Source organism: Neolamprologus multifasciatus, chromosome 6 (assembly GCF_963576455.1).
Source record: "Neolamprologus multifasciatus chromosome 6, fNeoMul1.2, whole genome shotgun sequence".
Classification (NCBI taxonomy): Eukaryota; Metazoa; Chordata; class Actinopteri; order Cichliformes; family Cichlidae; genus Neolamprologus; species Neolamprologus multifasciatus.
This window is the reverse complement of record NC_140444.1, coordinates 17,108,257-17,135,719: the sequence shown is the minus strand read 5'-3', so window position 1 is coordinate 17,135,719 and position 27,463 is coordinate 17,108,257. Positions and strand designations below refer to the sequence as shown.

Below are 27,463 nucleotides of genomic sequence, written 5' to 3'. Positions count from 1 at the left end.
GTGTTTATTTGGGAGACTGTATATGTCTGTTTGAATTTCCTGTATGATCTTAACTCGTGTCTATATTTACACAGATGACTGTAAAATAGCAATACAGATCCACCACAGTATGAATTTACATCAATATGAATCCAGTGATCCTGTGCTCGTTTTTGGCTTGTTTTTGTCTTGGTGATTAGTCATTCATGGAAGTTGTTGTTGATTAATTTTCTGACCGTTCGAGTTTTTATGTTTGTTGGCACTGACCTGGCACTGTCTGCAGCACTAAATATGGAAAGCTGTCAAGTACTGTTGGCATCAGATGTCTGGTTAGATTCATAATCGGGTTTTCTTATTCTTTGCTAAGATGCAAACAAATAATTTGCTAGTTCTTAAGTTTAATTTCGACAGAGATCTTGCAGAAAACATGTTTATTAAACATAATTTTGCTTTAGGGTTTTTACAGTACTGTTTTTTCAAATCCGATGCCAATATCCAGGAAAATACTGAAAAGGGGGAAAAAAACAAAAGGCATTTTTAAAAATAAGAGTTAGAACAATGATGTTCTGTGCAAATGTATTCAGCTCCAGCCCTGTTTGTTTCCTGTGCTTCTGGTGACTTGGCACCACATTTTCATTAGTGATCACATAGAGTTAAGGCAGACTGCCACTTTTTCTGTGTACTTGTTGGTGAACCTTTACCTGCTTCAGTCTGGGACAATCTCGTTATTGATTAGAATAAAATAATATTTTAGACTAAAATATAAAATGCTGCGTTTTGTAAAAGAAGGTTTTGGTTATGCTAATCAGTGTACGTGGATAAGACATTGTCCAGAACAGTGTACCAGCCACATTTGTTTTTAAAAAATGCATTTCATTCCTTCTTTGTAATGACCTGATCTATATTTTTCACTTTGTAAGACACGTATGACTTACCCTCTATTCTAGATCGAAACAACATTAACATCTGTCCATTTACAGTTCAGTTTTTGCCACTTTTGACCAGAGACAGGATGTCTAGGTTTCAGTGATGTTTGCTGGCTGAAACCTGGTGAACAGACTGTCTATTAACCTTACAGATGGTCAGGACTGATAATATTTGCTGCCTAGCCCCAACAGTGACATTATTTTATTATTAGCTATAGCTGCTAGCTGCTAGCCGCTACCTTAACCATAACTTAGCAGACTGCTAATGTGGGTCATTGCTACTAGTTAAACACATAATGTTAGCGTGTGCAACAGCCAGGTTAATATTTATGATAACTGTTTAAATGGGAGCTTTACTGACCTCTCAAGATTCCTCAAAAAGCCACAGTGTTGTTCTTTAAGACGTTTGTTGTGCTGCTGTTCTGGTGTTCAGCTGATAGTGATGGGAGGGGCTGTGTGTCTGCCTGTCTACAGTGCTGCTGTTGTGTGATGGCACTGTTGGTATCAATCCTGTTACAAAAAGGAATATATGTATGTGCCGCCTGTGATATTTACATCTTAAAAAAAATAAAGCTTTATCGCATTTTCATAATTTTAATAACAAAGGTATCATAAGTTCTGGTGACATCCCTGTTATGCATACTGATTTTGTAAAAGTGTTGAGACTCAATTATTGTATCAGCACTGAAAAACGTTCACCCGTCCCAGGTTCTGTGTTATAAATATCATCCCTGCTTCCTCTCTTAATCTGCGTTTTTTAATTATCTTCCTTTCTCTTTCTTTTGTGTGTGTGTTTGTGTGTGGGGGGTTTCTTGGCCGACTGTGGCAATTAAGAGAGATAATGCTTTGTGTCCACTCCAAACAGATTGAGCTAGAGGAAGACAGTAAAAGTGTGTGAGTAAGAAAGAGAACAGGAGGCACGAGACAGCAGCAGGAAGAAGGAGAGTAGGGTGGGATGAACGGCAGAGCCTGAAGTAGAGTCTCAGTGTACGTTTAAGTGCAGCCCATGACAATAGAGTCCGAGTCCTTGTCTGCTTCATTCTGTCTTACTTGATTTCACCATCTAAAGGTAAACTCTGGAGGTTTGTTGCTCTGGATTTTGAGATCATGAAAGAAAGGCAGGGAAACGAGAGGAGAATTAAAAGATTCAAACTGGATATATATATTCGTTTTGGACATCATGCAAAGTACCAATGAACCCACTCATGATCAGGTCAACTCATGACGTTTCATCCCACTCACATGCAGGTGTTAATGTTTATTTTTCATTTGCAACGCAAAGGAAAGACTGACTCAGAAGGAGCGATCATTAGTATTTAGGTTTCCTGTTAGCTGAATCTTCCTCTTTACTAACTGGGCACCAGACTGCAGGCTTTATTACATGTTGCTCTAATCTAACTTCATTAAATATTGTAAATACTAGTTCCATTGTACCAATCTGATATGTGCAGATGTTGTTGTGGTCTCTGCAACAAGAAACTCTCAGCTTCAATAGAGCATACATTATGTTGATGGACCTGATACCCAGACATAAGTAGGTTCCACAATTATCTGCTTGAGCACATACTCAGTGGTGTTATGGCTTTTAGATGCTACAAAATAATGGTCCTTTTTCAGATATTTTTGTCAGCACAGTGTTCATGTATGAGGTTAAAAACAGGAACATGCTTATCTGCACTTTGCAGCAGCAGATGCATAAAACCTGGGTCTGTCATTTGGTGTTTGAGCAGCTTTATTGCGCTGATGTTTTTTATTGAAATAGCTGTGCAGAGAAAGGTAGTAAAGAAAATGTTCAGCATCGAACATGGATTCTCTTCTCCGTGCTTTATGCCTGTTGTTTGTACCGTGACAGCACCATCTGTTACTGGCTGGTGTTCAGGCTAGCCTGGACCAAAACACACAGACTGTTTTTGGTTCATCTCTGATATTGCGATGACATTATAACACAACTTATCATATAGACCCCTGAGCTGGATGACAGCCTGGCAAACCTGAACTGCATGATATCAAACCTGAATCTTCTGATAAAACATTTTTAGATAAAGATACATTTTCTTAAGTTCATCTTTATTATTCAGCACAAGGAAAGCTTTGAAATTAACTGAGCAGCTGGTGTCCGTTATTTTATTCAGTATAAATTTCTGACATGCATAGTTATTGAAAACTGCTATTAGAGTTGACCAAGAACACTGAGCTCATTTTGATCTTGCAAACAGAAAATATTTGTGTCAAATTAGTATAACACAAAACAAGTTGATATCTATTTATCAACAATTTACTGAGATTTCAGACACATATTAGAGTCGCTTTCTCCATGAGGTATGTGAAATAAGGTTTAAAGTGGATGTTTTCAGTAAATATGAATAGATATGGCGCACTAATGCAAAAGTCTGTCTTATTTTGTCAGTGATATTGTTTTTGTGTTTGTTTATCATTTACACCCATAAAACATATGTTGCAATGCTTGTTACCACAGTCATATATCGTAACCTTTGCTAAATAATTCGTTAAATGTGTTAAAGGTAACATGATCAGCTTGGATTTTCATATAAAATGTTACTTCTGTAACATTTTAAGCATCTTTTGATGACTGCAGCAGTACTTCACTTACGAACTTGGCCTGTATTTGTATAGCGCTTTTACTAGTCCCTAAGGACCCCAAAGCGCTTTACACATCCAGTCATCCACCCATTCACACACACATTCACACACTGGGGATGGCAAGCTACATTATAGTCACAGCCACCCTGGGGCGCACTGACAGAGGTGAGGCTGCCGGACAACTTAATATAACGCCCTCATATTGTACCGAACAGTAGGACTAAGGTGATTGCCTGATTATTCAAATTTTGTCTTAATAATCATAAGATTGTGGGTGGGTTTTATGAATGTGAGAAAGAGAAGTTGTCTCTGTTCTTGACTCTCCTGGGATTACAAAACTAAATATGTTTGGAAAGATGTGATTGCAGTATGCATGATTTGGTGTATTTAAAAAAAACAACAACTTAAAAGTAATGAAAATGTGAATTATTATATTTTGACAATCAGCCTGTCACATGGCAGACACTCAATACAACATGGTTGAGATGACCTGCTGAAGTTTAAACTGAGCCTCAGAATGGGGGTGAAAGGTAGTTTAAGTGACTTTCAACATTGTATGGTTGTTGTTGTCAGATGATCTGGTCTGAGTATTTCAGAAACTGCTGATCTACTGGGACTTTCCCACAGAACCATCTCTAGAGTTTACAGAAAGGGTCCAAAAAAGGAGATAATATCCAGTGACCTGCAGTTCTCGAGGTGAAAATGTCTTTTTGAGGCCAAAGGTCCATTCTGCCTTGTATTCATGCTGATGGCCACAGTATTTCTTGGTACACTGTGATGCACACTTAACTACAGACAGAGAACAGAGCACTTGATGATCTCTATATGCACAGTAATTTTGACAGTGGTTCAAACTCCGCGACTGTAGAAAGAAATGCAAACTGAGAACAGCTTTATTTTTGTAAAGGCACATCTATACTTCCTAGCACTAAATCATCTGGTGGTAACAGCGTTGTCACATATCTGATAAGAAAATGTCAAAATGGTTTCATTTACAGTTGAGTCATTTTTCTGTCTTGGAACACTGAGTTAATCTCCCCACTGCTATCTCCAAGAGATGTTGTGCCTTTGCTTTCTTGTGAACTCACATGCATTACCCATAATCACGTGATTTTTAATGTGTGCTAGACATGAGACTCCCTACTAATGCAAACGAGTGCTGCTCACTCAAGGAAGGGTTTTATTCTTTATGAGGTGGTGGCTAGGGATCGTTTGCTGTGAATGAGGTCACGAAGGGAACAAAGTGAAATGCCGTTGTTGCAGTGATTCAGAGCACTTCTCGGTCTCCACATGCAGTCTCTGCAGACAGCTGACACAGCTATCAACGCAATGTGGTGAGAGTAATGCAGACAAACAGGAAACCAGCAAATGAAAGGCCTGATAGACACATGCAGAAAGAGCCAGATAGCTCTTTGCACTACCGCAACTTCCTGCTGCATCACTCTGGCTGAGGATACACTTTCACACCTTAACAGGACATCTGACAACACCCTCATCTATAGAGGGAATGATGTGACTGAAATAGATGTCTGGATTTTTATTGTACCCAGTACTTTATTTATTTATTTGTCATATTTATGAGCTCTGCCCTGACTGAGGCACTGCTTTGAGACCAGTGAATCTTTGAATGTCATGTTGTGTCATCATACTTTTTTCATAATACACAGAAAGCTGTGCTGTGCTGCTGCTTCTGTGATTATGTGAGCTGTCTTTTTTAAGTAGTTATAAAAATTAAGTTAAAAAATCTAATCCAACTTGTGAGTTTTCTCTTGATAGGAAAGAACCTTTCACGAAGGTTCACAAGGTTGCAACCACAATCAGTTAGCAGTGTGCGCTGCAGCCTTTAAATTAGTCTTTTATTAGCTGTGATTGGTGTGACATGTCCATGTTGATTTGATTAAACAGACACTTTGATACTTTTTAGCAAACAAACACGTGTGAACTCAGTGAGGCGTCCAGGTTTTGTTCGAAGAATCGGTGAAGATTTCAGTACAGCTTAATATACCGTCATTCCTCAACCAACCTTAATTTATGTTCTTTATGCTAAGCTAAGCTAATTACTGATCTTTGTGTACACACAACAAAACAAGACTTATAGGCATCTTTCAATTAACACCTAACAATGAATTAAAACAGTCCAGAACAACTACAGCTAAAAGGAAATTAGTTCCATCCACAGTAACTTATTTTTGGCGTGTAGCTCTCTGCTGGCAACTCTCCATCGTTCCAGGCAGAGCAGCAGCAAGACCCCAGCACAGAGAGGGCATCCATGTTAACAGAAATGACACTGATTAAGTCAGACACATAAAGATGAAGAGGTGGGGTGGAGATCAGCTGATTTGGGTTGGGATTGAGATCAGGGGATCTGTAGATATTGCAGCTGAGCTATTATTCTGAAATCTGAACAGATTTCCCAAAAGATGTTTAACTTTAAAAAGAAAATGCAACCTAGATACCAGGTTTACACGCATACCAGGTTGAATAACCCATCTGTAGAGTACTTGGCTGCTCAGATGTGATTCTAACCCTGTTGTGATACGATCTCCTCTGTGAGCTTTTTTGTATCACCTTTATTGCTACAAACAGTAGGGAAATCAGTGGGATCAGGGTCAAATCTGTTTGTAATAATACAATGTATAACAGTGAAAAATTGGTAAAAATCAAAAAACCTCTGCTGTCTACATACATAAAAACATTAAACAGAATTTCACATCCAACAAGTCCAACAAGATCCTATTAAATTTCAAACCAAAATAGTGACATAGTTGCTGCAGAACAGTGATCTAACAAAAAAAAAAGCACAGATGAAAGGCATTGTTTTATATAGTATACGACCATACACCAGAGTTAAGTCTCTTTTTGCAGAGAGACATGTCGCAGGGAAGTTGCACTTGTCAGCACAGACTCACTCAGATTGATTGCAGCATGTTTACAATCTGCCTGCATTTATCAATTAGACTTCAGTTATTTTCAAATCTTCACCAACTGATCTGAGAGTAATTGCAGTCAGTCTGTGCAATTGCCTTCCTATTGAAAGTGGTCATGCAAATGTTAAAGGTGCTGTACGCTCAGTCTGTGGCCAGACATTCATGGGAACTACTTGCAATCATTTACAAAATGCTAAAAATTGAGTCATAAGCTTTTGTAGAGTTCAGGATCACTTCGTTATTCATTGTTAATGCACTCTGTCAGTCTCCTCTATCGGCTACCCACATGGTCAGTCACAAGTTTAACCAGTAAGTCAGTCTGAATGACAGGTTTTTAGCAGACCGGTCACCAAATTAAACAGTCAGCCTCACTGTCTGTTAGCCAACTTTCTTATACAATCAACAGCTGCATAAACAGCTAGGTTTAGAAAAACACAGCAATGTATTAAGTAATGAATTGGCAGCAACTCCTAGTAACAAGTGAGCATTGTCCCTTTTTCATAAATTCAAAATAGTCAAAATAGTTTTTTGACATGCTGAATTTTTTTCTGTGACCTCTTTTATTCAATCTTTTTCTTCTATTTGTCATTTTTTAAATTTTCTTTTCTGCCTTGTACAGAGGTGAAGCTATGGGTGTTACTTTTTTGTCCGGCTTTGTCACGCTTTCCCCTCGGTTAGTCTCTCATGAGGAATAACACCAAAAGCCTCTATTTATGTCTCTCTGTGCTACATGGCATAGCAACAAGAAGGCCATGTGACTAACCCCTGCAGCAACTCCTGACATCCAGACAGTCCTGTTGTTGCTCTCCTGTTTTCTTCATCATCATTTATCTTTTCTGCTTTTGTCTTTTCTTTTTTTTTTTGCATCACCTGTTTTATTTAATCTGCTGCCTGTCAGAATCACTCATTCATTCTCTCAGTCTCCATCTAGATGTCCAATGCTCAATAAATCTGCCCACATGGCTTGATTTGGACAATTTCCCAAGTTTGGGATCGATCCAGGTCTCAGTGACTGTTTCGCAATGTGCCTGTAAGAACAGAGGATGCACTAACAAGGACCAGCCTCTTAAAGGGGCAGCATTTTATTAGGTACAACCCTTTTCCCACAGTTGTAAATATGCACTCTATTTTAAGAGGTCCTGGCAAGAGACAGAGAGACAGAGAATGTCACCTGACAGGAAGTGAGACTGGATGGATCGATGGTGTACCCATTGAAAAGGTCTTGTGTCCTGTGTGCCCTGTGAGTCAGCACTTAGAGCAGAAGATGACACCACTGACTGATAGACAACACACACACACACACACACACACACACACACACACACACACAGAGAGAGAGAGAGTTAATAATCAGCAAGGTAAAGCACATTAAGCATGCACAGGCGCTCGCTCACACCTATCTGATGGATGGTGTAATGGGCGTAGGTAAAAACTTGTGTGTTTCCATTCCATGTGTGTGTGTGTGTGTGTGTGGGTGTGGGTGTTGTGTGTACGCCGGTGGACCATGACTGATATTCTATTTGCATGCACATGTTAGCCTATGACAGGTAAACCCCTCATCATGCACTGTTAGGCTGTTCATTCAGAATCTGCTGTCCTTTAATTGATTGTATTTAATACGGAGCTGCTGTCTTTTTATCAGTGACCATTTGTTGTAATTAGTGTGCTCAGCTGTCTGACTATAATGTGGTCAGACAGCTGAAATCTTTTATGATATCAACGAGAAAAGAAACCCAAGTGTTTCATATCCCAAAGTAGTACAGTGCTTTCGAAAGGTCGTGAGTCACCCTTCAGTTCTTTATGTGTTGCGAGCAAAATGGGACAAAGTTGGAGCGTTTTATTGTACAAAATAACCCCAAAACAGAGTTTGTACCATTTTAATGAGCTTGAAAGTCAGTGTGTCATAACCTCAGAGGCTGAACCTCTTAGGCAAACCTTCTTGTAATTTCTTTAGTTTTCAGGAATAATTCTTCTAGATTTTTGAAATACATTCAAAGCTCTTTTTGAATTCCATCAATTCTGACAAGATCCCCAACATCACATCCCTAAACCATGACAGAGGCTCCAGTGTGTTTTACAGATTGCTATAGACAGTCACTGTTGTGTTTAATTTGGGATACCTGAGGCTTTTCTCCTCATTTCCCTTTCTTAAGAATCGCTTCTTCACAGCCACATTTGCATCACTTCCTGTTTTTCCTGAGGTTTCACGGTTTTCACGGTTGTTCCAATACCATTATGTTCTCAGCTCCCAGTTCTTACTTTAAGGCACACTACATTATCACATATGAAGATCTGGATTTTAATTAACCCAAATTTGCCTTCAGGGAGAATCTTACAATATACGTCACATCTGTGCTGATTTAAAAACAGGTTGTTTATCCTTCCAGAGAGAGACTATATCAGCCCCAGCATTGCGTTAAATATCCCAGATTTAATCCCCCACATCCATGTGTTATTGTTTGCATCATTTTTATTTTCAGTTTATTGAATCTTTGGTCGGTGTTATGGGGACTGACCCTGTGTTTTTCTCCATGGTGTGTTTGTGTGTAAGAGACTAATGGCCCTATGCCAGCCAGAGGCCTGTAGGGGGATAATTGCTCGTCAAAGCTTCTGCACGAGTCATTACCACAGATTTAACCTTTGACCCCCTCGAAGCAAGCTGACCAGAGCATCATAACCACTTACAGCACTGGGGTTTCATCACTGGGAGATTGGGACACAGGCAGGGGTTGTTGGCTGTCTACATGTATATTTGTGGTATGTGGTATTTTTTTTAACAGCAGGATGTTTGCATCTCTATTTAATTTAAAAAAAAAGTGTATATATTAAAAAATAGAGTAATTTATACATGTAGTTACTAATAGCTTTGTTCTCTAAATGCGCAGCGCCCAACAGTATTCGTTGACTGGTCTGTAACTTGATCCAGCTGCTGACTGGTACTGGGCAGGTAGAGTTCAGTGGGTTCAGAACAGACGTGACCAGTGACAGTTAACTCGAAACAGAAAAGTCGGGGCTAAGGTGAGCTCCAGAGTTGCTGATAATTATGCATTTGCTTCTCCAGCCACACTGCTGATTTAAATCACACCTTAGTTTTCATCATAGTTCATTTTCTCCTCAATTAGTGTTTAATTAGTTTGTTGGCTTTTTGACCTTGCGCACATCAGCAATGTTTGCAGTGCTGCAGTTAACTTCTGTATAATCACACTGTTGAGTTAAGTTTCCCTTAAGTGGCTTATTACCATGTTCTTGTTAGTTAGAAGTACTTGACGGAGACGTGAATGAAGGAGAAGCTTGTCATTGCTGAGGATGTTTGATAGTTTCTGCCACAAACCTGGATGCCGTGTGCTATGTCTCCAGCGTATTGCATATAAATTGCACCTCAGGGCTCCGTGTTTGTTGACTGTTTAATCTGCACTCAGCATTAATCTCATGTTAAAAATGCTCCTTGTCACTGATTAATATTAACAGCAGATTTTGTAGGAAAATCAGCTAATATTACAAGATTATTGCCTGTATATAAAAAATGGAAGTACCACAGTGACACTACACGTTATGAATTCTTGAGCTTGGCTTTCTTCCCATGTTTTGATGATGTGGCTAGCTAGCAGTGGCTCTGACTGTAATCAAAGAGTACAGCACGCTCACATTGTAGCAACTTCTCACTCCAGAGGGAACCACACCCTATTTCTTACTCTTTTTAACTTCTATTTTACTCTAAAGGAAACCATCATTTACAAAATCAATGTAACTTTGTATTAACAAAGACTTCACACTTGTGATCAAGACCATAAAGTCAGTAGTGAAAGTTGGCACCGATGTTATAAATGAAGTAAGAATTGCGATCACTTCGATCGTTTCTTCTACATAGTCAAACTTATTTTTGCAAGCAGAGGAGTCGCCCCCTGGTGGCCAGTGGAATCAAGAACATCTCTTATTTACAGTGAATGCTCTGAGATAGTGTAGCCTTTCTATGATACCCATATGATAGCTGGGATACATGCCAGCTCCCCAGCCTTAATTTGTTGAGCAGTTAAGAAAAGTATGTCCACCTCTTCTTCATGCTCGAGATGTTTTAGACTATACTTGGAAGCAAAAAAACAACAACAAAACAACAAAAACATGTATGTCCTATGCTTTGACAGAGATGACAATGTCACGCAGACACACTTTTCTTCTCCCTCCCATATTAAAAGTAGCGTCACACTCGCAGCTTTCTCGTCAGCTCTGGTCGCTGTCCACAGAGGCCCACACAATGGCAGCATGCACCGCTGACCCCAGTGAATCACACGCTGCCTGATTGACACTAACCTCCCGCCTCGCCACTAGCCCTCTGTCACACACAGATTGAGCCTGCATGATGGATTACACAATGGATTATGATGGATTAAAAAACTGGCATTCACGAGAAAAACACACAAACGCTCATTGGCTCTGTTGTGTGAGCAGACTCTGGTTCTCAGTACTGAGGTTCACTGCCGGGTGAAATCTTTTTTCACATTTTTTTGTAGATTAGAGCTGATTCAGTCTCGTACTCACCTTAATTATTTAATTTAATACAAGCTGTCTCCTTTCTTGCTGTGCGCTCTGGTTAAAACCAAACAGTTGTAGATGACGCCGTTTGCTTCTCATGAGTGTGACTCTATTTCTGTTGCTATGGTAACATTGTACAACCCCCCCCCCCCCCCCCCCAGTTTCTCTTCGTCTTCCTTCTGTATGGATCGAGAGAATTTTCTCTTGATTGGCCTAATCTGATCTGAAGCGGTTTGAATATTTTAAAAGGAAAGAGTCTTGTTTTTAGTGACGCTTCAGCCTCTTATGTTTAAAATTCATGCATGCATGAGACGGATGACTGAATGAGCACAAATATCACTGTCAGCCTGAAAACAGAGAAGCTGGCAGATGATGTATTGCAGGACTGTTTGGCTGTAAACTGACAAACTGTAAACTGTTTGTATTTGACTACTAAACTAGAGGCAGATTTATGATCCAAAGATGGCAGTGTACAGCGTATTAACTGTGTCTACGTTTCTCCCACACATACACACAGAGACACACAAACACACACACATACTAACATCTTCTTAACCAGACTGAAAGAAGATGAGCTCAGGCTGCACGGCTATAACCGTGACGGAGTGATTTAAAGTCACATTACCACACACACCAGCTTTCTCTTATCTCCTTTGCTTTCCCAGTGAAGTGTATCCACGGCGTGTTAGTCAGAAGCCCCAACAGCCACCTATGGCGCCTATATTCCTCACTGACTGCTACTAATTATCAGGAAGGGATATAGGGTGAACATGATTGGACTTTGCAGCTTTCTTAAATGATCTTATTGGTACTCCCTAGAGAAGGGACAATGGTGTAAATATACAGTTTTTATAGAGTGTGCATACCCATAGAACAGAGCAACTATAGCTACATTAGTGAGCCTTTTTGTACCGATTCACTCCCCACGATGTCACACATAATAACTGGGGCTGCAGCTAATAGGAGTTGATTGGTGAATTTATAATTTGACTTTAAAATATCAAGTGAACCACAGGAAGTTTTATCAAAGTAACAGTCCAAAATACAAACATATTCATTCTAACACATATAGACAATAAGAGACAGAAATATGCACCAGATACAGCAATGAGCAAACTGTAATGTTTTTGGTTCATCGGCTAATTATCCACAAGGACTGATTTTTTTTCTGTGTTTTGACTGTTTCAGTTTTAATACTGTTTCATGTCTTACCTCATCACATTACCGTTTCCTCTTGAAATTGTAGTTTTAGTAAAAAGAAACCACAGATATACCTGTTCAAACACACATTAGGGCAGATAAATAATCAGCCAATCACATGGCTTTGTTGATGCCAGAGGTTAAAGGAGAATTGCCGAAATGCTTTGATCTGATAAAAAGACAGCTCTTACTCAAATAACCAGCTGTTACAACTAAGGCATGCAGAAGTGCATCTCTGAACACAAAACATGCAGTAAAGTAAGTGGGCCGCAGCAGCAGAAGACCACACCCACCTCTAATAGTGGGAATCTGAAACTGCTAAAACAACAAAATTGGACAATAGAAGATTAGAAAAATGTTGCTTGATCTGATGAGTTGCAATTTGTGCTGCAACATTTAGATGAAATGGTCAGAATCTGCTGTAAATCCATCCATAGCTGGAATCAAAGGCTCAGGTTGCTCTGTTGGTATAATGAAAAGCATTTAAACAATACATCAAAAATTTAAAGCCAACACATCTGCAGCATCTGAGTAGTATCATGTCACTATGGCCCGAAATGTCCGAGGAATGTTCCCAGCACTTTCTTGAGTCTGGATCACAACAAATTATCAGAGTAGCTGCTAAAACTGATAAAGTGGCCAGAGAGGCAATATAGTAGACATCCAACAAACAGAAACAGGCGTTTTGTTAAGAGAACATAAACACGTAAGCTGAGGAAAAATTTACAAATGCTGCTATACAGCTGTTGATGATCAATATATGGTGATCTCTGTGACCTCGACCTCAGGGTTGAGGTTAGAGGTCAAGTTTTCTGAAAATCTTGTGAACAAAATAAATCAAGAAAGATTTCCCCTTTCCAATTTTCACATTTATGCCATAGGTTCATCTAGCAGGAGGCTGTGCGGCAGCAATGGTGACTGCCAGTATTTTCATTCATATGTTGTTTAAACTTAAAATACAAGCACAGGAAAGCTGAAAATCGTGTGTGCACGCATAATTATACAAAACAAACAATATTTTTATGAACTGTAAACAAAAAAGGAAAATATATTATGCAATATTATATATATTAGAACAATGCAATGTAATATACAATATTGCAATGCTATTTAATTTGTGTTATTTAATTTTTTGTATAGTCTTTACTGTTATGTACTCATATTCCTAATTATGCTGCATCAAGTTTGATGCTAGAAAGCGGTTCTTTATGCCGAGGAGCACTAAAGCACTTTATGAGGCTTTCTTTTGATGTGTGACTGATTTGGCCTCTGTATGTAAGTCTGTCTAACAACAGTAACCCAAACAAACCAAATTGCAGTAGGTTGCAAGGCACTGAGCTTGGTCGATGGTTTCAGTTTTGTAAAAGCTTTTGTAAATGTGTGTTCATGCTGGTTTTGTTAAACAGGTTCTTGGTAAATGTTAGAAAGGTACACTGAAAGAGACCTAAAAAGAAAACCCAAAACAGTGGAATATACAACCACCATGGTAGGATGGTTTTACGACCCGTCCCCCCTTTCCCCCGCTGTGTCTGTCATATGTGCTCCACTTAGTTTTAACAGAATTGAAGTAGCAGGGCTCTTACGGTGACCTTTACTGGTGTGACTGGCAGTTGGAGTATAGAATAAAGAGCAGAGCTCCTATTTAACCTTTGCTACAGTACAAATGCTTAGGGCAAGATACCCTTTTGAAGCATTTCATTTAAGATAATGTTGTAATGCAAAGAGGCTCTCAACTCCACAGGAAGATTAGATGGCTTTGCCTTTGTAGGGTTTTCATTCTGCTTCGTTTTTTAATAGTTTAGTCAACCTTGTATTGCCTTAAAGGGGAGTTAGGGGAGAGAATGACTTTTCCTGACGTTACACATTTCAATTATTCATCATTTAGAGAGTTAATTTGGGAGAAGGAGAAAGCAATATGGATCCGGGCATGAATGGAGTTATCAGAATATGGTGACGCCATTTGTTGTGACTGGGGATAATAGAGAATAGGAGGAAAGTCGCAAAAAGGAGGCAGGTAGAATTAATGCTCCTTCCCGGTAATATGTGGTTTGCAACATTAGGTACTAGACCTGAAAGTGAATCACTCCCATTTAACAAGTCACTGATAGAGTGTTTCTCCTGTAGATACGATGAATCATGAATCATGAATCAAAAGCTAAGAACGTGTTCTGAAGTGAAGCTTGAGTGGTGTACACTCCAGCGATTCAGCTTTTTGAGAAAGAGCAGCAGTGAGAATGTGGATTTTTTATGCCTCTAGGAAAGAAGAGGAAGGGAAATGAAAGTGAGTTTCAAACAGGTTCAAGGAAATGTGCACTCGAGTCTTCTGTGCCTTTTTTTTTATTCCTTCCTCTGCCACCCTTCCCCCTTCTTCTGTTCTCGTTTTAAGAGAGTTGAAGCAAAGTATGGTGTTAAGCCACTTCTAGCCCTCTGTCCAAAGCTAATGCATTCCCCTTAAATATTTCAATGTGCTTCTCTTGTGTTCTGCAACACTGAGTACAAGCTCTCCCTCAGCTGGCACCCACAGAGGCGCACTGCCACCAATGAAATCCTGCCAGTTAGACTTCTCAGACTGCTAGAAACAAGCACTGAAGATTTGCATTTAAAAAAAGGATAGAGATGAGGGAGGTAGGAAGGAACTCTAAGACTGGGATGTAGATTATAGATACAGGGTTTGACCATGTTTGGGATTTTTTTTCTTTACTCCTGGGTGTAAATGCTGTGATTGTTTTTTACTTTCTGCACAGATGTAGAGCAGCATGCTAGCTGATGCAATAAGAAGCAAACTTGTGTTGTTTGTCAGATTCGGTGCTGCTTTCTAAAATCTGCTCTGACAGGCACTAATGTGAGTCACACACAGAGACATTAAAGCCCTGTGAGCAATCCTTACAGGAAAAGAGCACCTGAAAAATCCTCTTCCCTCTTTATGAGCTGTTACATAAAACAATGACCCTTGTGCACTCTCTGTCAAAATGCACAGCGGCACCTCCATTGGCGGCAGCATGTGTAGTCTTTATGGTTCAATAACTTCGTTCCTTCATTATGGTCTATACCTGCCCTCCCTGTTCCTTCTTTTCCTCCCTGTCTTCGTTCCTGCCCTCCATCAATCTAGCCTTTATATTTCACAGCGGCAGCCATCATGCAGCTGGACCTTGAGGAAATTAAAATCTGTCTTGCTTTGTCGCACTCCCCTGTGGACCTGCAGATGTCAATAAAATCCTCTATTATGTTCTGGCACATGCACACACAGAATGACATACTGTACTCAAGATAAACAGCATGCACACAAATATTTAACTGCAGGCTATAGAGTTATTTGGGCTGTCATGTAAGCGCACGGCCAAGCTCGGCGAGTGTATTCATTAACCTGGTGCTCCCTGAGTCGTTTGGGCTGTCAGCTGTTAATTGATCTAATAAAGACAAATACTGAGGTGCTCTTTGTTCTTGTTTACGTTTGTAGTTGCAGAACCAGTAACCGGAAAAGCCTCATCCTGACCAGTACCTCCCCCACCCTGCCACGACCGCACTCACCACTGCCCGGACACATAGGTCAGTATGCCTGATGTATATGTTTTACCACATTCTCAGTTTCATTCCAGCTGCCTTTCCTGAACATCATATCAGTCTGTCCCGCCGCTTGTTTCTTATCATCTCAATTATCTGCTATGAAAGCCAAAATAAATTGTCAAAAATGGGCATTGTTGAAAATTTGAATTAAAAAGAAAAAAAGAAAAATTAAATGAGGTGCAAAGTTTGAAAATAAAACAAAATTTACATTCACTGTTTTTACACCAGCCAAAGGATTGTAATTATATTTTTTCTGTTGACTCTTTCTGCATTTGCATGCAGTCTGCAGCTTGCTTGCATTGGCTGTGTATCCTGTCAGGTTGATCAGTAGAAAGCTGTAAAATATCCCCATGGCTGTCTCATTGCATCGGCATGCAGGAGCAGAAAAAAATCCAAGAACCCGCTCATGCAAACATGGATCCATATGGTTATAAGCAGAGGGATTAGAAATGAGATGCACATTTCCTAAAGCTTTTGACACAGTTATTCTGAATATTCTAGGAAGTGAACAAAACCAACTGACTTTTAATGTAAAACAACCACAAACAGAATGTATTTTAGTTTATTACCCTGCCCAGTAACCCAGAGCGTCTGTTTTTTTTAACTGTTTTTTCTCCATATGTATTTTATTAGGAAGCAGTCCGTTGGACAGCCCGCGCAACTTCTCACCAAGCGGACCTGCCCACTTCTCCTTTGCCTCTTCTCGAAGGTTGGCATCAGTTCTTTTGTGCAAAATATTGGAGCTTGACTGCTGTTAGGATTATTCTGAGACACATGCACACAAACACACAGTGAAATCCTTCAGGGAACACACCCACTCAGTCGCACACACACGTGTAAAATGGAGCTGCAGCTTTGTCCTGGGTCTGTGTGACTGAGGCGTGACAACAGGCCGACATGAATCAGGCGAAGTGCCTGGACTTTGCCCAAATGAGTCCCCCCTCATCACTCACTCAGGGGAAGTGTCAGACTCCGGGACAGACAGAGGAGGCCTCAGGGAAGAGAGGGATGAAAGGAGTGAAAGTGTAATTGGATAGATTGAAAGGCAGTGAAGGTGGCAGAATTGCTCCGGTATAACAGCCAATTGTCCTGTTTGGAGGAACAAAAATAGAAACTGACATTTCGAATTTTGGCTGTTAAAAGTTGTAGAGAAAAACAGTTTTTGGTTCCCTTTGTGTCTAACATATGCTTTCCTGTTTTTCACTTTTGTTTTTCATTTCTTTTCTCAGGGCCGATGGTCGCAGATGGTCTTTGGCTTCTTTGCCTTCCTCAGGATATGGCACCAACACACCCAGCTCAACGGTAGGTTTCAGCAGAAGATCGAACTCTTTGATTATCATTCCTGCAGTTTAATGTGATCATTGCTGGAATTCTTTTGTCTGGTTAATGTATTAAATGCATTTCCTTTGTCATAAAACATGTGCAAGGCTGATTTCATCATATTTTCATTGTTTATTCTTTACATCCCGTCTGTTTTTCCTGACCTTGTTGGTGCGTTGCTACATTCCTTGCTACCTGAAAGGCAAATACAGATTAATGGAACAAAAAAAGGATATAGCATTTGTCCCATTTCATTTATGCTTAATCCGATTTGTCAGAGTTGATCTTCAAAAACATCAGTGTCACTGACTCATTGTTGTAAAGCTTTTGTTGCTAGAAGGCTGACTCTATAATTTACACTTTCCGTAAGGTGGAAATGAAATTGTTCCTACTTGCCGCAGCTTTTCAAATCTTACTCTGGCTGTGGGTAAAGATAAGGAGACTTATCGCATTTCAAAATTCTTCCATGCGTCTCATCCGTCGAGCCCAAGGTTGTTCATTCCGGCACCACTAAATCAGAGGGTGTTTTCTTTAGTGGAAAATAACCTACAGGCCTTGAGGGCTCAAGTCAGAATCACCACTATTAGCTATCAGAGGGCGATAAATGTCTAGTCATCATTTGACTGACATATTTCTACTTGATTATTGCCTGCATGAAGATATTTACAATCACTGAGCACATGGGCATTCAGCCTGGACAGATGATCCATACTATAGACAGACAAATCGACCGAGAGGTCGCTCCTGTTAATGATGCTGGGCAGGTGTCTTGCATTGCCATCTCAGCCACCATTTCTGTAAATGTGTGTCTAAATGAGTGAATGAGAGGCAAATTTTAAAGAAATATGCTGTGCAAAGGTTGAAAATCACTATGTCAGAGCAGTTTATTTGTCCTTCATTATCAATAAAGGCTTCCACACCATATGTGGCAGCTGGAGCTCAGATGATACAGCGAGTGGGCCATTAGTTGCCGAGTAGTTGGTTAGTCCTTGAGTATTTAAGTACTTGAATGCTTAAGGACACATTCCTATACAAATATTAAAGAAGGAGAATAAATGAAAGCAGGTGTATAAGAGGTTACCAGCATTATTGACCATACAACAGATGTGGCTTCCTTGGCGACAACTTTCCTCCATCTGTTGTGTATCATTAACTGCACAGCCACTGCTGCTGACTAAATGTGTCCTAAGACAAAACATGTGTCTATCAAACTATGCTGCACAGTGTAGATGCAGTGAGCTTCATATAAACCTTCTGATGTAAATTGTTGAGCCTCTATGATCATCGTATTTTTTAGTAGACATTCTCCCCGCGCTCCCTTTCGAAAGTGCAAAACAGAGAAGTGTGACCAGATACTACGTACTGCCTTTCATTTATAGTTTTAGCAGAGAATCGTGAAAAATGACAACAAGAAAATGTGAAATGTGTATTTTGTTTTGTTTTTTTCCCTTTGGCTAATTTGCTGCCTAAGTCATGAAACTGCACCAGAACTTTACTTTCGATTTTTCTTCCATTGCTAAATAGATGAGGTGCATTTTATAGCCTGTGCATGAATATGGATTTCACTCAAAGAATTCATTTGCATATATTTACATGCACAAAATCAGCTCTGGCGCTGCTGAATTCATATTCTAAAGTTGCATGTGCTACATTTGTTCCGTTTGGCTTTGAAACAATTACAGGCCACAGTCGCGGCTAAATGCCATGCATACACAAACACGCACAACTCCGCAGTCTTTGACTTTGTAATTCCTCTTGTCAGTCCCAGATGACTGTTAAGAAGCTTCTGAGTGGCAAGAACATGCATCATGTGTAAACCAGAACTAAAAATAAGTAATCAGTTGCTAAGATATGTTCGACCTGATTTATCTGAAACTGATGACTTGGCCTCTCTGGAAAAAGTAGAGCAGAGATAATTGTAACCAGTCTGTATTCATGCCTGTTCCAGTATGTATTTCTCCATCCATCATTTCTTCGCAGAGACACAGAGAGATGATAAAGAGGGACAATGGAGACAAATAAAAGAGAGTGTAGGTGGAAATGAAACTCGATTTGAAGCAAACAGAGAGCTAAAAACAATGTTCGCTTTCTTCTTGAGTGCAAGATGTTTGCGGCATAAGAGACTACCCGGAGAATTGAACACTGCCAAGGCCCATTTGGTAAAGACTCCATTTGAGAAATGGACTTTAATGTGTTTGATGCTCAGGTGGATGCATTGACTCATAATCCACTCCCTGTACATTTCTGTGCTGTCCTGAACGTGATCGTTCCCTCAGCCTCTCTTCTCTTTCGCACATCATTTCTTTCATTGACTGCCTCCCGTGCTTCTCACAGCTGCACATGCAGAGACACGCACACACTGTAGATAACCCATTGATCTGTTTTTACTGAGATTGAAGGTGGTTGCTCTGTGTCTCCATAATCTTCTCCACCTCCATCACTCCTCCTACCCTGCCTTCCGTCCCATCAATCAGTTTTCAGTGCTCTCCTTGTTCTCCATTACTTGCTTGATTAGCTACAGCAGGGCCACTGTATACTGAACAGAGCAGATCAGAGTACAAGGTGTATGTGTGTGTGTATACCTATAGGTAGAAATGACATAATATTTTAGAGAAAACCTACAGAAAAAGTTGGAAATGTATACAGACGGTTTAAGCCTTACAGATGACACAAACAATAGATTCCTAATTTCTGCTTAGATCCTGCCTCACACAGCAAAACAGCAATTTTACACCAGGGCAGATACAGGCTTGTCATATTACTCCTAATGCTCAGATTTATTATTATTTTTTTATATTTTTATTTCTACCTTTAACTTGTTTATAGTTGATAGTGCAGTCATAAGCTGAAAAAGCACTTTGGTCTTTTAAAAATAAGATGCATGTTGAATATTTCACTGAAAATCTTTGTAGTGGGAAGAAACTATGTTTTGCCATATGTCGGATTATACTTTACATTTCTGTCTTGGTTCTTTGTTAGAGATAGGAGTACATTAAAAGGAGTCAGTTGAATTTGTTTGGACATCTAGCTCTTAATCACCTCCTAGGTGAGGTGTTTCGGGCAGATCCTCCAAGGAGGAAGACCCTGATACACATGCAGGACAAACTAAAGAGTTTACATCTCTCCAGCTGGAGTTCTGGAGAAAACCACCCTTGTTTTTCTCCAGAAGGGCTGACGGAGTTGATCAATAAGAGGGGGGCTTGGGCATCTTTGCTTAGACTGCTGCCCCGCAACCCAGATGAGCTTTAGAAGATGGATGAACGGATGGATGGATGGATTAAAGAAAATAATTCCAATTTTTTGTTCAAATGGTGAGACATTCTCATTTAAAATCAATGCAGTCAAACAGTTTCATAGCTTATAAGTGCAGCAGTGTCAATACACAATCCAATGGAAAATGCATTCCGCTCATACAACCTGGTATTTTTGTACCATTATAAGTGCTGTGTGCATTTGGTTCTAAGCATACAACCTATATGTTGCTGAGACTGCCTATTTTGTAATTTATTATGTTCGTGCCCTAAACCAGTAGTGACTTTATAACACATTTTATCATGAATCTGAATCTTTAAGCCACGCTTTTCAACTCTTTGGAAGGATCTGCTGCTATTCACTTTTTTGAGATTTTCAGTAAATGCAGTGAAAAAGAATCATTTTATATAGAGGCAACGCTTCCAGTAAATATTCCATTCTGGGACTGACTTTATATTTTCCTATAAAGCTGTTAAGGCCAAGCATTTTTTATGATCTTCAAAAATTTCCTCCTCGGGCTATTCTCAGTAGCAAATCTTTCTCACTCCATTTATAAGCCCGATGCACCTGAAATGAATCTGCATATTCTTCAAAATATCTTTCAGGAAAAACATGCAGAGACTAATTTCGCTTTCTGTTTAGCCTCAAAGCCATTAAAGGTCAGAAGCATCAAGGTTGAATGACCAGTGATTCAGCTGTGCCACCATAATAACAAAACTAAATGTTGCAGATATTTATCGTATTTGTTTTTCCTTAGTAGTAAGCAAGCAGAAGTGAAGAAAGACTGACAAGTTGGAGAAATGCTCCAAATGAAGTAGCAAAAGCAAATCATATAAACTTTTATTTATTCATGACATCCATCATGTTCAGTGGCATTTCCCCTCATTCTTCAATCTTGCTCATTCTTTGGGGAACTTCTTAATTGATCATGTTGCACTCTCAGCATTGCAATTTCTATACTTTTCTTCAGCCTGCAAGAGACTAACACCTGAAAAGAGTTTCTAATGGATTTTTATAGCAGAAATCATTGTGTGGCCAAAGCCAACCATTATGTCCCATTGGGAGATGTGTTCATTAAGGCTCTCATTGATCCAGGCTGTTTTTTTCCTTCGGTGCTGTAGAAAAGTCTTTTGTTTAAAACCAGGCAGCGCTGCCATTAATCGCCCAGAGGCATGAGATGCTTAACCAGCAGTCAACTTTTACTCAGGGTGATTTTTTGATTCCCTGCAGTCTTTTTGCTCTGTTTTTCAGTCTGCGTTACTCTGTTTTGCACTCCTACACCAACTCCTTCTGGATATTTTGCTTGTTTCGCCACCTCTCTCCTTGTTCTTTTAACTTGGTTTCTTCTTCGTTTCAGTTCTTTGTTACACCCACCCACATTATAGTACACCTTGTTCTTCTCTTCTCTTCTCTTCTCTTCTCTTCTTGTCTCTTTGTTTTTGATGTTCTTTTTCATCACTGGATGTCTATTTTTAAACTATTGATCTTGCAGCTCTTACAAAGGCTTAAAAAAAATCAAACGACGGACAGTTCACTTTTTAACCTCCTTTTCATGTCTCTCATGTCTCTCCAGTCATCCAGCTCATCCCAGGAGCGTCTGCACCAGCTGCCCTTCCAGCCAACCATGGATGAGCTGCACTTCCTGTCCAAGCACTTTGGCAGCACAGAGAGCATCACAGACGACGACGGCGGGCGCCGCTCGCCGCACGTCCGTCCTCGCTCCCGAAGCCTCAGGTGAGAGCGTGACAGGTAATGGGCAAAAGACTGTTTAAGTAAAGGATCCCATCCCTCCTGTGTGACACTGGAGAATAAAGATGTCAACATCAAAGCTTTGTTTGAGTATTCTGTGTAAGACATAACAAAACTAGCCAAAATTCAACATGGCAAGCTGTTATCAAAGGACATTTAGCAGCCATTAAAGATGATAAAAGTGATATTTATTCAGTTACTGTGCAGGACCAACTTCTTTCTGTTATTAAGAGGTGTGGAGTGCTCTCAGTCATTAATTCAGATGAGTCGCCTTTTGTGAATGTGCCAGTGCTTTATTTGGTGCAGCTCGCATTTACAGAGAGGGGACATTTGGTTTGTTAGGCCTTTTCATCAAACACATCATGCTCTGTTTTGAAGATGTGTCTACCTTAATAAACAGCACTTAAGTCCTTGCTGTACCGGCACCAATGCAACACTGTAAAATATCCCTTTATCATGGTATAGCGATAGGTTTGCAGTAGTACGCAGGACACAGTCGACAGAGGTGGAAAGTAACAAAGTACAAATATGTTACTTGAGTTTTCAGGTACCTGCACTTTACATGACTAGTTATTCTTCTGACATGTTTCTTTACTTTTAGTAACAGTATCTACTTTACTGTTACCACTCTAGGCTCTAGTTTGAACACATTTTAGGAGAATATTTTGCCTTTCACACATTAAACCCATTTGAACCTAAATAGAGGGAACATGAAAGATAATCCTATTGGTGGATCCAGCATCAGTGCTTAATGCTTCTGACTGGCGTAAAAGACGCAGAGATGATATGCAGGGAAGAGAGCAAAGATGGACCTGTGACAGAAAAAAAGTACCATTAGCAGCTCCATGACACACAACAAACAAAAACAAAGATATTGATCAGTTAGCTTTTCACAAAACTAGCGGATAGAAATACCCCTCGAAGAGTTACTTTGTACTTTTTTTGTCGTTAAGCTGCCGGGGCGGCGAGCCACGTGGACACCTACGTTTGTGAATGCGATAACTCAAGAAAGAGGCAACGTAGGAGCTTCAAACTGATACCATAGGTGTGTCTAATAGGAGGCTGAGGGGTAGCGCCAGTTTTCACTTTGACCTAAAAGATATTGAATTAATATTTCTACCTAAATCTTTCAGAATGCAAGTACTAGCTGTACTTCTACTTAAGTGAATAATCTGTCTACTGTTTCCACCAGTGCAACAAAAAATAACCAGTAATTATCTTTAAGATGTCAGCTGTCATGGGCAGTTTGCTAAAAGCGTACATAAACAGTTTAAACTGGTCCCTAAGTATAATAAACAGCTTAGAATAATAAACTAGCAGTTAAGGATAAATGGTTGAGGACGTTTTTATATTTTCCTCTGAAAAGCAGTGAAGTAGAAGTACAAGTGCCTCAAACTGTAGCACACCATTGATGTCTCTGTACTTAGGGTTAGGGTATTTTCCACCACTGTTATTATATCAGTAGCGAGTCCAGCCTCCAGTGTGTTGAGCATCTCCAGGGTGCAGCAGCTTCTTTAATAGCTGAAGCCTCTGGTGTACACTCCCTGCAACCACACCTATTATAGCCTCCCCTCTGGATGCAACATGTCCTAACTACATCCGACACATCACTACTCATCAGTATTCAGTTTTCATATTAAGCTCCTCAGCAGTTCCTGGCCTAGATAAAATCAGCTTACAGACTTTCCTTATTGTGTATATGTTAAATTATAATGTGTTTTCCCATAAAGGACTTTTTATCAGTTCCTTTTTCTTTACAGATGTGTAGATCAGCTCAGTTCCTGCGAAATAAAATCAACAAAGTAGACTTTTGCTGCCATATGTTGGTTTAGCTTACATCTTGTGAAAGCATATGCTGAACTTTCATGTTTACATGCTTGTGACATCTTTGCCACGGTAAGGATGGAGGAGATGTAGGAAGGGACTGCGTTCATAATAGAAACGTGGCGTACTGAATTTCTGATCAGTTTATTAGCGTTATATACCAACAGAACAGACATGAGGGAGTGCGTTGAATATTTTCTCCGTTCAGGTGAAAAATACAGAATTGCTTCTCTTTGGGCTGCCTCCTCTCACTCTGTTCTGCTCAGTCGGTGCTGTATATTACACTCCTGCTCTCTGTTTGTCTGTTTTCAGCCCGGGGCGCTCACCATCCTGCTATGACAATGAAATAGTGATGATGAACCATGTCTACAAGGAGCGCTTCCCCAAGGTCAGGCTCGCACAACAAATACGCAAGTGTAAACTGTACCTCCACGCACACCTCAAAATACACACACACATGTGCGCGAACACATACACAATACGCATACTGGCAACATACATCTCTCAGCTACATTTAAAATATTTGTTATATTTCTTTTATCCAAAGTGAGTCACTATTTGCAAGAATCTGTTGTTTTAAGTAAGCAGCTGATGATCTAAAAGTGCTGGAGGGGCTGAACATGTAAACAAAACAAGAAGTAAAACAAAAAAAGCAGCAAAGCAGCTCCCTGGAATTTCAGACAGTGATAAAAGCTGCACTTGTTTACTGTGATGATGTTAAAATAATTCAAAGGTAAAATGCTAAGTTCTAGTTCCAGAGGGAACAAATAACTGAGTTAAGGTCTTGTTGACCTGATGTTGCTTTAAACAGATTTTGCATATGAATATAAAGAATTTATAGGCAGGGAGAGGAATGGACACTGCAAGTTTCCTCCCTGAGCACGCTTTGGTGACATGGTGAAGCTTGCCATCCCTCTTTTGCACTCCTGATGGACTTCAGAGACCAAAAAATGGATGGCATATACACCAATTAAACTACTTGCTGCTACACCAACCAGCAGACCAGTGACTACTGACCAGGACCAGTTTGAGGTTCATGGCTGTGTTTAAAAATGCTTCAAAACATGGGCAGCCTTGTGATCAATGAATGACACACACCCTATTTTAAACCATTTCAAAACTAGAATTTAACATTTAATTATTTCAAAGTGTAGTGCGCACTCTGTGCCCATTTCTACTCATTTTCAGTTCGTACTGGATTCCACTTTAAGGGTTTTCTGCTGCCACAGATTCCCTAATGCACACTTCTCTTACAACAAGCAGGTATCTGTGTGCTTGGTACTTTAAACAATGCTCACCACTCTTTATTTATTACATGGTTCATGGTAAGCTGTTAAAAGGTCATCCATGTCTAAAGTCCTTTAGCAGATCAGAATTATAAAAGTCAATTAGATGTGTTTTAATGACTCTGAGACGTGTAAACATGACTCAGTGTCTCAGGGAGCCAACCATTTTGATGAACAGTGAAGTGTGTGCAAGGAAATCTTTCACATTGCAGGTGTCCTCAAACACCTGCCTACACACACACACGTATACACACAAATCATAATCCTGCTCATTCACAGTGATGCATTGTGAAGCAGCACGACTCTTCCCACTCACAAATCCCAAGTTGGTGAATGCAGGTTTAATATTGCTGTATTTTTTTAATGTTACTGTAGGAGTAGTTATCATTTGCATACTTGAAAAAGACTTGCAACAACTGTATAAAACTGACCAAAAATATTTATCACAATATACATTTGAAAATTTGCGATAACGATATAACTCACAATATAATTGACACTAGACAAAATACTTTACAACTCCACAACTTGCAAAAAAACCCAAAACATCAATGTATTTTCACTTAAACAAGCAGCTGTTTTTTACGTGCATTAAAGTTATCTAAAGATTTAGCGTCGTACTAAAACATTTGACAGATTTTCGAGCACCGTGTGCCACATAAAATCGTTTCGAGGTCAGTAAACATCACCAGAATTCAAACATAAGGCACACGGGATTATAAGGGGCACTGTCGATTTTCAGAAAAATCAAAGGATTGATTTTAAGTGTGCCGTATATTCCTGTAATAACGACGGCCCGCTAGCATGCGCTACCAAAAATAGTGCTTTGTTGTTTATTTGAGGGACGAAAGCTAAACCAGTTCCACACCACTGAAGTTGCAGCATTTTCACAAACCAGTTCTGGTTCATCCGTTTCATTCAACGATCCGCTTTCGCCCTTCTCATTCTGCGTTGCCGCCATGCTTTTCCCGCCATGTGCGTATGAAAACAAAGGCACTGCGCATGCGCATTTTACCCAAATTCTATCGCGATATTTCATTTTCTTATCGTTGCCCAAAATTATACCAGTACTACCGTGAACGGTATGATATGGCCCAGCCCTACAGCTGAATTAATTATAATGACCATTAAATGAGCTTAAGTGTCTTTACTTATTAGAAAATAATAGTAGCATCCTTGCTTTGCTTCGCCATATATGAGTACTGGTCATTTCTGAAAATAAAATAGGCAGAAAAGGCACATTAATTCTCTAAAGTAGCACTTTACTGTGGCATAATAATAGCAAGCTGAAATACATACAGATTGAAAGCACAAAAATGCACTCAATATAAAGGTTAAAAAAGTGACAACAAATCAAGGTAAGCCTTTATACACACAAGTTTGCAAAGTCTAATGTAGTTGTCGGTCTCCTCCTGAGGTTTGAGTTTTATGAATATGATGGAAATACTAAAAAGAATAACACAGTCAAAAGAGGTGCAATAGCAACCAAATGAACAAGGACCGAACACAGGGCGCGTCACGTTGTGTTACATCACTTCACACATCATTTTCGTTGAGGTGCCTTAGCTGAGCTGAGTTTCTGCAGCCCGAGAAAGAAATATCCTAAAAAATCTTTTTTTTTCCTGCAGGGGAATGAACAGTGAAGTGCAAAAAAACATCAAGGCCCTTCCACAAAGGCTTGTTCAGAAAACAATGAGTGTCGTGTTTAAAGTAGCACATTTATATAGAATGTGTGGAGCTGGCTGAGCACCGTATATTGAGATAAAGACAGGTGATCGTATTATCTTACACTCACTGACTATTAACCACTGTTGTGTCTCTAATCAGGCCACAGCTCAGATGGAAGAGAGGTTGGCAGACTTCATCCAGAACTACTCCCCAGAGAGTGTTCTGCCACTGGCCGACGGGATTCTCAGCTTCATCCACCACCAGATAACGGAGCTAGCCAGAGACTGCCTGACCAAATCACGCGAGGGCGTCATTACCAGCGTTTACTTCTGTGAACTGCAGGAGAATCTGGAGAAGATGCTGCACGACGTGAGTTGTGTAGCAGGAATCTGATGTGATGTGCTTCCAAACCTCACTAACTAACCCTGTCTCTCCAAATTTCTGTCTTTCTTCATCAGGCCTACAAGCGCTCTGAGAGCTCGGAGCTCACCTTCGTCATCGAGCTTGTCAAAAAGCTCTTCATCATCATATCTCGTCCTGCCAGGCTGCTGGAGTGCTTGGTGAGTTCCGCCCTGCTGATCTGATTGTGGCTAAACTTTCAAACACATCGAGAATCCAGACTTTCTTTATTTCTGGA

General features: G+C 39.9%; 1 protein-coding gene across 6 annotated transcripts in view; it reads left to right on the top strand.

The window, feature by feature from the left end:
* LOC146516767 (microtubule-associated serine/threonine-protein kinase 1-like) overlaps nucleotides 1-27,463 on the top strand; it is a 79,855-nt gene that overhangs the window by 24,190 nt on the left and 28,202 nt on the right. For 4 of the 6 annotated variants that reach the window (XM_085162839.1, XM_085162841.1, XM_085162838.1 and 1 more), the window contains exons 3-9: nucleotides 15,621-15,709; nucleotides 16,361-16,436; nucleotides 16,957-17,029; nucleotides 21,873-22,033; nucleotides 24,185-24,260; nucleotides 26,986-27,195; nucleotides 27,285-27,386. In XM_085162839.1, coding sequence (XP_085018965.1) covers nucleotides 15,621-15,709; nucleotides 16,361-16,436; nucleotides 16,957-17,029; nucleotides 21,873-22,033; nucleotides 24,185-24,260; nucleotides 26,986-27,195; nucleotides 27,285-27,386 — 787 coding nt within the window. The other 2 variants (XM_085162837.1, XM_085162842.1) reach the window with 2 other exon arrangements.